General features: G+C 42.2%; 1 protein-coding gene across 1 annotated transcript; it reads right to left on the bottom strand.

Annotated features, from left to right (window-relative positions):
• Nucleotides 1-941: 941 nt before the first annotated feature.
• On the bottom strand, nt 942-1,820 carry LOC142426178 (olfactory receptor 11H7-like). Its single transcript, XM_075531638.1, has one exon. The coding sequence runs from the start codon at nt 1,818-1,820 to the stop codon at nt 942-944; it is 879 nt and encodes a 292-aa protein (XP_075387753.1).
• Between the last annotated feature and the right edge of the window lie 12,683 nt (nt 1,821-14,503).

The raw sequence follows: 14,503 nt of genomic DNA on the forward strand, positions 1-14,503 counted from the left end.
TTAAGAAAACACTGCAGCACAGTCAAGATCAAGTCCATAAATCCAATATTAGCACATAAGTCCAATACAAGTCCATAAATCCCTGTTTAGACTCATGCAGCACATGCAATGATGTGAAATGCAGGAAGATCACAGGCCAGTGGGTGCAAAGTCATGTGGGTACAGTGGTGGTGGAAGCATCCCGAGGGCTCTCGTTGGTCTCCAGGCAGTGTCAACATGAAGGTGAAGGCAGAGAGAGTGCAGCCTGCTTACAGGGAGAAAGAGGAAGAGTCAGGCCTCGAAGAGCCATTAATCTCAGTAGACGTCCAGTGAAGCTTCACCCTGATTCACAGGCTAAACTTTGTCCACATATTCCTACAGCAGCCATGTTGGCAGAAGAAACCCAACTATCATAGCCCACCCCTTCACTCTTATACCTTCAAGCTGACCCAAGATTATGTAACTACCACAAGATTGGTGACACCAATTCGTAATCTTCCAACATGTTTAATATTGATGTATGGAGTTTCAGCCCCCAATATAAGTCAATAGGCAGATTTTTACATTCCTAAAACAGTGATAGAAAACTATGTATGAAAATAATTGATTTGATTAATTTCTGTTTTTAATGTTTCATGTTGTTTTTAATCTTTCTGAAAGTAAATATTAAGATTTTAAAGAGTTATTTTTAATGCTTTTATGTAACTAGTATTTTTCCCCATGGAAACATGATTTTGTAACTAAAAGGGCATCAACATGTGATCAATATATGATAAATTTTGTTTTGGACTAAATTTCTGTGATGGTTGTCAATAAAACAAAATTAATTTGAATTGGAGAAAGAGAATTGTTTTCCCATTTAGAGTTATAGATTCATTAGGTTATACAAAGTCTACTTATGAGCCTTGGATCATTCTCATCCCACAGATTATATGATGGAGAGCAGATTTCATGTCCTTGTTTCAGAAGCTGTTGATTATGGGGTTTAAAGCAGGTGTAACTACAGAGTATATCAGTGTGATGATCTTTTGTACAGCAACTGAATTGCCAGAAGTGGGAGACACATACATCACTATTATGGTTCCATAGAACAGGGACACCACCACCAGGTGGGATCCACAGGTAGAGAAGGCCTTTCGCCGACCCCCTGAAGAAGGAACTTGAAGTACAGATCTGAGCACTAAGACATAGGATCCAAGGATGTAGAAAAGTGTGACAATGATAAACAGAGTGCACACAAAGTGAAATACATGCTCTATGATGGGTCCAGGGACATAGGACAGAGCTATCAATGGGTTCATATCACATAGGACATGATCAATGATATTAGGACCAAAGAAAGGTAGTTGAGAAATGAATGAAATGGGAATTAAATGTCCAAGGAAACCAATGAGCCAACAAAGAGACACCAGAATACCACAGAGCCGCACAGTCATGATGGAGGGGTAATGCAGTGGGTAGCAGATGGCCAGGTACCGGTCATAAGCAATTATACAAAGGAAGAAGCATTCAGTTGTTCCCAGGGCAAAGAAGAAATAAAATTGAGTGAAGCAGCCAGAGAACGAAATGGTCTTGGTTTTGGAAAGAAAGTTAGCCAGCATCTTGGGAACTGTGCAGGTCACATAACAAAGCTCAAGGAAGGAGAAGTTGGCCAGGAGCACATACATGGGAGTATGGAGTCGTGGGTCCCATCTCACTGCACCAATGATGGCCATATTCCCAGTCAGAGTCAAGATGTAGATCGACAAAATTATCCAGAAAAGGAGGATCTGCATTTCCCACGGGCCAGGAAAGCCTAGCAGGACAAAGTGTGTTATAGTAGATACTTCTGACTTATTCATGGCTCTCAGATTGTGGAGAAAAGACAGATAGATAATGACAATTGACTTTGTTGCTGCGGCAGCCTGAAACTTTCTTTATGACAGAGTGTTTGATTCATTTAGGCAAATGTACGGACACACACTACACACACCCACACACACGAAAACACAAAAAAATTTTCTTTCCCCCAAAGATATGTATTTTAGTTTTTTTTTAATCAAACCACCCTATCACATTTCAAGTACTCTCCATTGCACTTAATAAATTTGTTAAATCTGTGATGCCATTCTTGGAAACATTTTTCAAACTCATCTGTTTGGATGGCTGACAGCACCTCTTTTTTTTTTCTTCACCTCTTCTAAGTCATCAAATCGCTGTCCTCCCATGTCCCTCTTCATTCTCAGAAATAAAAAGAAGTCACTCAGAGGAAGTTCAGGTTAGTAAGGTGTGTGGGCCAAGAGAGGCGTGCGGTATTTTGCACAAAACCTGTGCACTTAGATAGCTGCGTGAGGTATATTGTGGTGGTGGGAAACCAGTTTCCCCCTTGTCTGCTACAAACCAGGTCTTTTTTTGTCACACCCTGCTGCACAATCTTTTCAGAACCTCTAAATAGAAAGCTTGATTAACAGTATGACCCTGTGGAACAAACTCCAAATGCACTATGAGTTTACATTTTTGTCCATTGGTGAAGTTGACAGACATCTTCAATTGACATTTCACTCTCCTTGAAATGAGAAACCCACTTGTCCACTTGAGTTTTTCCCATAGTTCTGTCCTTGTAAGTTGCATTTATCATCACTAGAGTTTCTGCGGCATTTTTCTGGAGTAGGAAGCAATTTCATAGCCATACACTGTTCTCTTAAAAAATATGGTTCACAAGAATGCAACATAAAAGATCAGCAAGAGGAGCAAAGCCAAGCCACAAGACCCTTGAGAGGCCTCACAATTAGCCTTCAGGCTAGGAGGGGCAGTATTCAGAACCACCTCTTCCCTCAGGTCCATTGGGGAGATAGTCAATAAGGTCACTGGGCAGACCAGGAATTATGTATGCTTATTTTTGCTAGATTTTTCTACTTTAAAAAAATTTTTACCCTCCTTTTAATTCAAGCTTTTCTTTTTTCTCTGTTATTGGTAGACTGCCTACTTATATAAGATAGTCATGGGAAGCAAGCCCGAGGAGAAAGCAACATAACCCATGGTGGAAGGACGTGTGGGGAGGAGGTGGTGGGGAAAGGAGAGGTGAAAAACAAAGCCAAAAGCAGGGGAACAAGTAGGGAATTAAAGGCAGCAATGCAGAGGACATAGAGATCCTGGGGGAATTGTAGCAACAGCCATCTTGCTGAGAGGAATTACTAAGAGGCAGAAGAAGGGTGAGCATGATGGTCAGAAAGGAGGAAGGTGAACGAAACAGAGGAAAGATCTAGGAATCAAAACTATGGATATAGGTATAAACATAAGTGTGCCCTCATGTAAACATATTAATTCATAAAAATAGAGGTATTGGCATATGTACAAATGTTTATAAGACAAAACATTGAGGAGGTAGATGCAGCTTGGGCCTCTGCTCAAGGCCTCCCTCAACAGAAGAACACTTTGTTCTAACAACCTGGCATTCTGTGATGTTCACCCTCCCAACACAATCAATGAAGGTAAATGGGCACATAAGCAAATGTGGAGGATTAAGCCGATGGTGTCCGACTATTAAAAGATGTAGCATCTGGGGTCTTAAAAGCTTGAAGTTAAACAAGGGGGCATCTTGCAGAGAAGCAACACTCCCACATGGAGAAGCACACCAGCTATGCAATCATGAGGTATTCATGGAATAATGTAACAGGCACTAGCAAGACCCCAAACAAACAAACATACAAACAAAAAAAAACTATACTGTTGAGAATGAGGGGGATCATAGCAGAGACCCCAAGCCCATCTGTAGACAATGGGACATACTCTCACAGAAGGGTCACGAGGAATTAATGAGTCTATGAGGGCCCAGTATAGCACCGATGAAACACACAATATTTCTCTGATTCTTTAGGCTTCTTCACCCCCCCACTATTATGACCCCAGTTCTGAGTTTCAGTTTTGGCTAGACCGGAGCATGTACACTGGTACAGATAAGAGGTCACAACACATGGAATCCAGGTCAGATAAACCACTGGGGAACAGAAATGGGAGTGGAGATAATAGGAGGGTCTGGGAAATGTAGGGAAAGGAGAAGAGGAGGGGGGAACTGATCACAATGATCGATGCAAAACCCTCTCCCTCCACCAGTGGGATAAACAACAGAAACATGGGTGAAGGGAGAGAGTGGTTGGTGTAAGAAATGAAAACAATAATGTATAATTTATCAAGGGATCATGAGGGTGGGAGAGTGGGGATGGAGTGAAAAAAGACTTTAGTCCGAGGCTCGAATAGAAAGTAAACATTTAGAAAATGATGACAACACATGTACAAATATGCTTGATACAATTGATGAATTTAATCTTATAATAGCTGTAAAAGCCCCAATAAAATGATTTAAAAAAAGAAAAGAAAAGATTTGAATTAAACTGCTTTTAATATAAAACTCACTGTGACCAAGAGAAATTTCCCAGGCGATGCCTATGGGGGGAAAATTTGCCTTCAAAACTTTCTCAGAGAAGTAGTATCTTTTCTGTGAATACATTAATGTAGTTTCCTGTATTGAATAGAGAATGGAGGTATATAAATAATAGTATTCACTGAAAATAGTCAAATTGGAAAAAGTCATTCTATTCAATGTGGTTGCATGAAATATAAGAAATACTGTACATAGTGGTTGCAGGCGCAGCAAATTAGTAATTTATAAGCTACTAACACATATTTCTAAAAGTACACACACCCTTCCTACTGTGTTGGTTCTGCCATAGCAGGCTGTAGTCTAGTGAGCAAGAAACCAACAAGAGGGAACTGGAAGATTGTAATTATATATGTGTGTTTGGGTTATATATGCACACACATCAATGTATCTATACATCTATGTATCTATGTATCTATCTATCAATGCTCTATCTGTCTCTATTTGTCTATTTATCGATCATCAATCAATCTAATTGTCCCTCAGATTCCAAATGCCTTTTTTTAGACTAGGATTTTCATGAACAGTAAAGTAACCTGTCTTGATGATCATTGTGGTGAAGTTTCATGAAAAATCGTCCCCCACTACAGGAGCTGCATGCATTCTTCATTTTTCTAAGCAAGAAGTTCAACTTCTTAACCAGATTGAGAAACAGTGAACAATCATTTATCCCTGGAACAGAGCAGCCTAAGCAACAATCCTGAGTTTAGGGTCATAGACTTTGACCCAAAATGTGACCACTCTGGGTGACATACAAACAACCTTCCAGAAAACTATTAGCAAACAGGGGGAGCATAATAAAATGAATTTCACAGACAATTGCCAATTTACCTGGAGGAAACTGTTCCCAATATATTCAACATATAACCCTATAGACCTATTACTCAGGCTTGATGTCAATGTTTTGCAAATTTTTCTGTCACCTCAATAGAAAGTATCATTGAGGAATACAATGGGCAAAGGGGGAAAGCTGGAGAGAGGAAACAAACAAACAAAGACACAAATTCCAATTTTCTCTTCATTTTCAATCTCAGTAGACAGAGTGAGCTTCATCCTTTTTGCTCAAGAATCTAGGACCATCAGATCATTTCTGGTATCTCGGAGGCTCCCTGAGTTGGGGGAATGTGTTGGCTCCCTCTAGTGTGCTTATTTTGGTGAGTGTTAATTGCTGAGTGGCTTAAGTACTTGGAGGAATTAAAACAACAACAACAAATTGTTATGTAGCTGTAAGGGAAACCAGTATCGTTTGAACTCTTGAGCATTTTGAGTAATCAAACGCACAGGGCTAGGCTCGCCTGGGCTATATCACAGCAGCCATGGCCACCAGCGATGTCCCTGCATACCTGGAAGCTTTCCTAGTTCAACTTGAAGAGAGTCCATAGCGACGTCACCAAGACCTTGGCTCTCCTGTGAACCCCTGCGCGAGAGCTCCACGCCTATCTTACTTCCCTGCCCGGCTCCCTGAGGTTCTCGCAGCCACTTTCCCCATAAAGTGGATCGCCACGATGATCTAGCCTCAATTTATGCTTCATTTTAGCCGCAGTGGAGAATGTTCATGTCTCCTGTAACTTTCCTTGTTTTCCCTCAGGACTTTCTTATTTTTTTTCCTTGGGGTTTCGTTCAATCTTTTGATAATTTGGTCCCTCAGGATTTGAACAGTAATCCGCGACTTTAGCTCTTGAGAGACTGCATGCATCTTTCAGCGCCCCTCACGTGCAGTGATGTTGTGCCGCGAGGTGCACAAACCTCCAAGTTGGAAGTTTTCCTGAGGGGTCAGTTTTAGAGGAGATCATTTTCTATCACTGGGAATATGTGTTTGCTGTCGAACAAGCCTGGTGCTGCCCAGTCAGTCCAGGCCCAGAGTGAGCCTATAGAACAGAGAATTGCTCCAGGGCTGTACACTTGACAGATGCAAATGGAAATGTTTTCTCCCTTGGAGCTGCTGCTAGATTTGAACTGCCAGTCTTGTGCTTAATGGCCAAGTGCTTTAACCACTGCCCAGCAGAGCTCTTTCTACTATGGAATAGCCTCTCTTTATCATTGTCAAGTTGATTCTACCACTGCAGGACAGAGTGGAACCACCTCACCTGGTTTCCATGGCTGCAGTTGTAATGGAAGCAGACGGTCTTATCTGTTTCTTTCTGAGAGGCTCCTAGGTTCAAACTGGGCACTTTTGGGTGGACCATTGAATATTTATCCATTGCAACTAGGAAACAGGATTTGCTATGATTTTTAAGGGAAAACTTCAGCTTTCTAAGAACCATTGCTCCAATATGCCCTCCTTTCTCTGTTTACTGTTGCCAGTTATGGAGTGGCATGGTCCCCAGGGAATCCTGAAAGTGGACTTTGGGGCCAGGGCGTGGTGCCCAACAGACAGTACTGGAAAACACTACTAAGGGCCAACAAATGATCCTTGAACTTACTACAAGCTTTTCTTTCGTGAGGTGTTTTGTTTTGTTCTCTGTCAGTGGTTTGTTTTGTTGTCTGGTTATATACTATTGCTTTGTTTTCATCTCTTGGCTTCGTGCATGTTAGTGCCTCCACAGGTCTGTCTGAATAGGACAGGCTGGATGAACTATATGGAGGACAAACAATGGGACCGACAGTTCCTGGGGGACTTGGGGTGGGGGGAGGTAGAGGGGGAAGGAAGTGGTGTCAACAAACACAGGGACAAGGGAACAACATGGGAACCAATTTGGTAGTGAGGGGGGAGTGGCAGGCCTGGTGGGGAATGAGCAAGGGTAAGGTTGCATAGAGAAGAGGGATAGCTGTAGCCCAGGTGGGGACGGAGCATGGTGGTAGGGCAGGAGGAAAGTCAAGGGAGATGGAGGAAAGAGCTAGGAGTCAAGGGGCATTTATGGAGATCTAGACAAAGACATGTACATGCAAATATATATATGAGGTTGGGGAAATAGATCTATGTGTCCATATTTATAGGTTTAGTATTAAGGTGGCAGAAGGATCTTGGGCCTCTACTCAAGCACTCCCTCAATGAATGAATACTTTCTTTAATTAAATTGGCACTCTACGATGTTCACCCTCCCAACACAACTGCGGAAGCCAAAGTGGATGAACAAGTAAATGTGGTGAAGAAAGCTGATGGTGCCCGGCTTTCAAAGAGATAGTGTCTGGGCTCTTAAAGGCTTGAAGGTGAGCAAGCGGCCATCCAGCTCAGAAGCAACAAAGCCCACATGGAAGAAGCATACCACCTGTGTGATCACGAGGTGCCAAAGGGACTAGGTATAAGGCATCATACAAAAAAAATGTGTGTGTGTGCATATATCTATATATGCCATAGTGAATAAAGGGAGAAGTGCAGAGTGGAGACCCAAAGCCCATTTGTCGGCCACTGGATATCCCCTCACAGACAGGCTTAGGAGAGGAGATGGGTCACTAAGGGTGTGATGTATTACTGATGAAGAACACAGCTTTCCCCCAGATCCTGGATGCTTCCTCCCCCCAACTACCATGATCCGAATTATACCTTGCAGGACTGGATGGTCCAGAGGTTGTACACTGGTGCATATGGGAGCTGGAGGCACAGGGAATCCAGGGTGGATGATACCTTCAGGATCAAGGGTGTGAGGGGCGATGTTGGGAGAGTGGAGGGTGAGTGGGTTGGAAAGGGGGAACTGATTACAGGGATCCACATGTGACCTCCTTCCTGGGAGATGGACGGCAGGGAAAGTGGGGAAGGGAGTCTCCGGATAGGGCAAGATATGACAAAATATCAATCTATAAATTATCAAGGGCTCGTGAGGGAGGGGTGAGCGGGGAGGGAGGGAAAAAAAAAGAGGACCTGATGCAAAGGGCTTACGTGGAGAGCAAATGCTTTGAAAATGATTAGGGCAAAGAATGTGCAGATGTGCTTTATAAAATTGATGTATGTATATGTATGGATTGTTATAAGATTTGTATGAGCCCCTAATAAAATGTAAAAAACAAAAAAATGATTAGGGCAAAGAATGTACGGATGTGTTTTATACAACTGATGTATGTGTGGATTGTGATAAGAGTTGTATGAGCCCCTAATAAAATGTAAAAAAAAGTTTCACAAAGTAATTAAAAAAATTTAAAAAAGAGTATTTGTAGAGATAAATGGCACCTCAAATTCAGCTGTAGGTGATGTTGAGTGTTAACATCTGTTTCAGGAACATGGCTGTATGTTTACATGCCAGAAGTTTATTTTAACTCAGTAATTCTTCTAAGTTGATTTGTTTAAATAAATTCAGCAAATGGGAAAAAAAAGAGTCAGTCTTGGAAGCCCACAGGGGTAGTTCTACTGTTCTATGGGGTTGCTTGAGTCAGAATTGACTCAATGGCAGTGAGTTTTTATGAAAACACGTAATGTTCTATCCAATTAGACTCCCCTGAAAGCCTCCCCTTTTCCTTTGTTGGGAGAGTTGTGGTCTGCATTGATTCAGCTGCATCCCCTCTCCGCCCAACAAAAAACACCATTCCAATCCCACCCCTGCCAATGTGCTTCTCCATCCAATAAACCTGCTTATCAGGCTGGTTGCAAACATGTTCAGGTAACAGTTTGGAATGCCAAGTATGGAGTTAGCTCACCAACACTTAACTCACTGTACAACCAGAAATCATTTCAGACTAAGATCTACGTATCTGGACAACCAGGGTTGGAGTTAAGCAACTGGAGGAACTTTTGAAATAGGCCTAGGGTAGGCAGGGCAATGGTGGGGAAGATTCTTTACTCATTTTATTACCATGGATGACCTCGGGTAAAGAGGGACAACTGAGACATAGGACACTTGGGGTCTAGCCTGATTATTTTCATGTGCTAGAAGCAAGAGCTTGGTGAATTCCAGTTTCTTCAAGTATCAAACAGATGCTCACCTGTCTTGTGTTCCCCATAGGACTAACATGAGCTATGTGGATGAAATGAGATAACGGGATAAAGATATTTTGTAAAATTTTATACAATAATTATGACTACGTGTAGCACAAGGGTGGATTTCTAACTTCCAAGTTTGTAATGTAAACATTCCTGAATTAGAATTCGCTTAAGAGAATTCTGAGAAGTTTCCATTCCTCTGGGACAATTAAGCTCCTGAGCTTTCCCAAAAACATAGTCTCAAAGGCAGGCAAAAGAGAGAGAAAAACTCTTCAAGAAGGAACTTAAAACTAAAAATTGACAACCAAAAGGAATAAGAGTTATAAAATGTAAATACTCAAGAAAATGGACACATTGGCAAGAGAGACTTCTAGAAAATGTTATAAATGATTATAGAAAATTTTTAAGGTTCAGTATCCTAGAGGAAAGTTATCATAAGATTATAATGGTGAGGAAAAAAGAGAATTTTATTCAGCATATTGGTCAAGGAGAAAGAAAGACTGACAGCCCATGAAGGTCTCCTCTGACTGAGTGCCAAAGGAAGGTAGACCCAGCTGGGTCTTTTATGAAGAGTTGGTCCAGTTCTTCAAACAGATGAGTAACATAAACAGTAACTTCTGCAAAGCCATTGTCAAAGGCTTTCTGATAAAACAGGAGGGGTCTTTTGCTGACCCAGCAGGCCAAAGTTGGGGAGGACAAAAGAGAAGGCTCTCTCCTATCTGAATATTTTGGTTTTGAGGGGGAACCTCTTTAGATCTAAGCTTACCCTTTGTGTATGTTCTCCCTTTGCCTATCTATTCTTTGTCAATATTCCTGTCCATTCATGAGGCATGCTGCTCCTTCATCTATCTTTCCCTAAAGAAACCAGTTCCTGCCTGCCTTCCTAGATTGCCCATGAGTTTGCTCAGGGCTACTGTCCTTTCTTCTCTCCTTGGACTTCACTTTGGCAGGTTGGTAGTCAGAAAGTGAATGTGGGACACTCTAGGTGGCATTTGGACCAATTTTAAGGCTTAGGATGTAATCAAGGCTCTGTCATGGTGCCTCTGTTTTGAGGCGCTGACTCAGCAATAGAAAGGGATCCAGAAGGTTCCCTGAAGCTTGAGCAGTGTTATCTGTATAAAACACCAAAGAACCCCCAGTTAATCTGAGGCTTACTTAGAATGGAGAGCTAGGTTTTTATCGTGCTAATGGCAGACGTCCACAATTTACTGGCTTCCTGGTGGGTCTTCTGCTACTGAATGTAGTGTACCTCTTCTTTCCTGGTACATGCACCCTTGAACCTCAGAGTTCATGCTGTGTCCTTGTCCCTACACCCCCTGAAACCAAGGGTCAATTTAGCTATAGTGGGGTAGTGTGAATATCCTGCTATTCCCTGCCCATACTGTTTCATTCTCTCAGTCTTTTCATTAATAAGGAAATGCCTCTTATCTGCCCTTCCCCTTTCTGTATGCTGGGAAGGGAAGGAGGATGTGAGCCTCCACCTCCCTTTTGTGTTAGGATTCCTTTCATTGTCATGTTGTCTCCCCCTCCTCCCAGTTCTGTCTGGCCAACAGTAGGGTGAAGAAACCAGAATAGAGTGAGGTGGAGATGCTGGCTATACCTTCACCAAAGCTTCACAACCTTGCTGTGTGTCACTCCCTGTCTTTTGTCACTATTTATGTAGGACATGCAAAATAAAAGGGTAGAATTTCTTCACATACCACAATAATATTTAAGTTTTATCCACACTATCATTACCTCTAAATATAGAGTCCTTGCCCAAGAATGAATGAATCCAATCAATAGTCACCCTAAGCTGAACAGAGAGAAAAGTGAAGCTGAATTTATTAGACACTAGCTGGAAAGAAGCTCTCATAATAACTGAGGGTAATTTCCACAAGGTTTTTATTATTTTTTTATATAAAGCAACAAGGTTTTTATACTTAGATTTTCTCTTACAAATGCTAATGACAGATTACATACAGGTAAGTCTGTTATAGCCATGATTCTGGCAATGAGTGATAGTTCCAATAGATGCCACCACCATTCACACCAGGGATAGTAAAGAAATATCACAGGGTGAATCTACCATTTCCCATCACTGAGTCAAAATGCTAACTGGCCATTTCCCATTACCTGTATATCAAAAGATGGGGTCCAAGAGGGTCCATTATCCTATGAGGAGTCTAAAGACCACTTCTGAGCACTGGTCATTAGTGGAGATTGCTGAAGCCCCTGCTGAAGACTGTAGATTATCCAAATAGTTCAATGATGGATTATTCTAAGATGTTGTTGTTAGATGCCATCAAGTTGGTTCCAATTGATAGTGTGTTGGAGCTTCATTTTTGAGCACCTTGTTTTGCAAAATGGTGTGAATGGCAGTGAAAGCCCCAAATCCATTTGCAGAGTTCCAGCATAAATTATGCCTCCACTGAAAGATTTTTGATCTTTAATCCAGGATATTGATAATCTTGCTCTCAGGGAGGAGAATGCCTTGGAGAGTGGATTGCCTCCACCCCTGTCTAGCCAGCTCAGGGAGGGGCAGTTGCTTTCATGGTGTGTCCTTGATGGAGCTCACTGTAATAGTTATGAGTCATGCTCTATCAGTTAGTTTGGCCCTGTCTGCCTTGGTTGGAAGTCCCTAGAGCAGTAGTTCTCTACCTGTGGGTCGTGACCCTTTTGGGGGTCAAACGATCCTTTCACAGGGGTATCTTAAGACCATCAGAAAACATATGGTCTTAGATGTTAGGAACTGAGACAATGATCCTCTATTCATCTCCAGGTGGGTCTGCTCACATGCAGATATGCCCCATAAGAGTACCTGGCATGAAGATTGTTCCCCATGCTACACTATGTTTCAAGCCAAAATTTCATTTATTTGTAATTAGAAATAAATATTTCACAATATATAATTACATATTGTTTTCGTGATTGATCATTATGCTTTAATTATGTTCAATTTGTAACAATGAAAATACATCCTGCATATCAGATATTTACATGGTGATTCATAATAGTAGTTAAATTATAGTGATGAAGTAGCAAAGAAAATAATTTTATGGTTGGGTGGGGTCACCACAACATTAGGAACTGTATCAAAGGGTCACACCATGATGAATGTGGAGAACCACTGCCCTAGAGCAATCTTGTAATCCCTTGTCCCAATCAAGGTCCTGTTCCTGCTGCTGTCATCTCACCAGTAACTGGGAGGTATTCTGCCCCCAACATGCTTTTGTGAGAGTTTCCTTTGCCCTCCTGTGATAGTTACATAATCTCACATCAATGTGAGAATATTAAGTGTTTTGGGGTGGAGGTTATCCTGTCAATCAGGTCATAGCCTGATGCTGCTCCTTGTGGACATAGCCTTATCATGATGATGCTGGGAACTTCCTATCTTTCCCCCTGGAGGTGGACCACACTCTCTAGTTCACCTTCCTCTTTGGAGACCTCAGCCCCTGTGGAGAGATGCCTCCACCGGCATTGGATCCAGAAGACTTTTCACTCACTGGCCTGTGCTCTTCCTGCATTCATCATCATTACATGTGCTGCGTGAATCTGAAGAGGAACTTATGGACTAGTATCAGCCATATGGGCTAATATTGGACTTGAGGACTTGATCCAGATTGGGCCGGGATGTTCTCTCAATTGTTCTTTTCTATAAAGCTCTCTCTTACACATATATGAGTGTCCCTGGATTTGTTTCTCCAGTCAACCCAGACCAACACAATCCCATTCCCTTTTAAAAGCTCAATATTTCAATGAACCTTAGGATGCCATTTCGACCTTGTGTTGGTGGCTTTCCTCATCTGGATAGTGTGTCTGTGTCTTTGCCTCAAGACTTAAGAAATGTTCTCTTTAAATTATGTTTAAGGGGTTCTCTTATGGACCCTAAAACAATAGCAACCCTATGTATAAAAGAACAAGACACAGCCGCGTCCATCCTCACAATTATTTTTAATGTTTGAGCCCACTGTGAAAGCCACCATGTCAATCCACCTTGTCAAGGTTGTTATTGTACAATGGTTTTTAAAAAATCATTTTATTGGGGCCCATACAACTCTAATCACAATCCATATATACATCAATTGAGTAATGCACCCTTATACATTTGTTGCCCTCATCATTCTAAATATTCACCTTCCGATTGGGTTCCTGGAATCAGATCATTTTCCCTTTTTTCTTTCCCTCCTTCCCCGTTCCCCCCTCCGTCATGAACCCTTAATAATTTTTAAATTATTATTTTCTTATCTTACACTGCCCGGTGTCTCCCTTTACCCACTTTCCTGTTGCCCATCCCCCAGAGAACAGGTTATATGTAGATCCCCGAGATTGGTTCCCCCTTTCTATCCCTCTTCCCTCCTAGTATTGCCACTCTTACCGTTGGTCCTGAGGGGTTCATCTGTCCTAGATTCCCTGTGTTTCCAGATTCCAACTGTACCGCTGTGCATCCTCTGGTCTAACCAGGTTTGCAAGGTAGAATTGGGATCATGATAATTGGGGGGGGGGAGGAAGCATTTAAGAACTAGAGGAAGGTTGTGGGTTTCATTATTGCTACACTGAACACTAAGTGACTCATCTCCTCCCTACTACCCCTCTGCAAGGGATGTCCAGTTGTCTACAGATAGGCATTGGGTCCCCATCATGCATTCGCCTCATTCACAATGATATGATTTTTTCCCCTGCCTTTGTGGCTTGAAACCTGGTCCCCCCGGCCCTTCATGATCAACACACATGTTGGTGTGCTGCTTCCATGTGGGTTTGTTCTTTCTGGGCTAGATAGCTGCTTGTTTACTTTCAAGCCTTGAAGTCCCCAGACGCTATATCTGGCAATAGCCGGGCACCATCGGCTTTCGTCACCACATTTACTTATGCACACATTTGCCTTCAGTGTTTATGTGCGGAAGGTGATCACGCAATGATGGTTTTTGTTGTTTGGCGTCTGCTACCTGCTCCCTTCAACATCTCGTGTTCACTTAGGCTCGTGTGCTTCTTCTCTGTGGGCTTTGTTGCTTCTGAGGTAGATGGCCACTTGTTTGCCTTCAAGATTTTAAGACCCCAGATGCTATATCTTTTTGATAGCCAGACACCATTAGCTTTCTTCACCATGTTTGCTAATGCACACGTCTGTCTTCAGCGATCATGTTGGGAAGGTGGGTATCATGGAATAACCGTGTAGTTAAGCAAGGTGCTGTTGTATTGAGGGAGTACCCATGAGGAGGCCCAATGTCCACCTGCTACCCTACTACTGAACCTATAAATATAGGCACATAGGTCTA

Source organism: Tenrec ecaudatus, chromosome 14 (assembly GCF_050624435.1).
Source record: "Tenrec ecaudatus isolate mTenEca1 chromosome 14, mTenEca1.hap1, whole genome shotgun sequence".
Classification (NCBI taxonomy): domain Eukaryota; kingdom Metazoa; phylum Chordata; class Mammalia; order Afrosoricida; family Tenrecidae; genus Tenrec; species Tenrec ecaudatus.

Excerpts from the sequence above, each read along its gene's own strand:
- LOC142426178 (XM_075531638.1), bottom strand. The coding sequence starts at position 1,820 with ATGAATAAGTCAGAAGTATCTACTATAACACACTTTGTCCTGCTAGGC.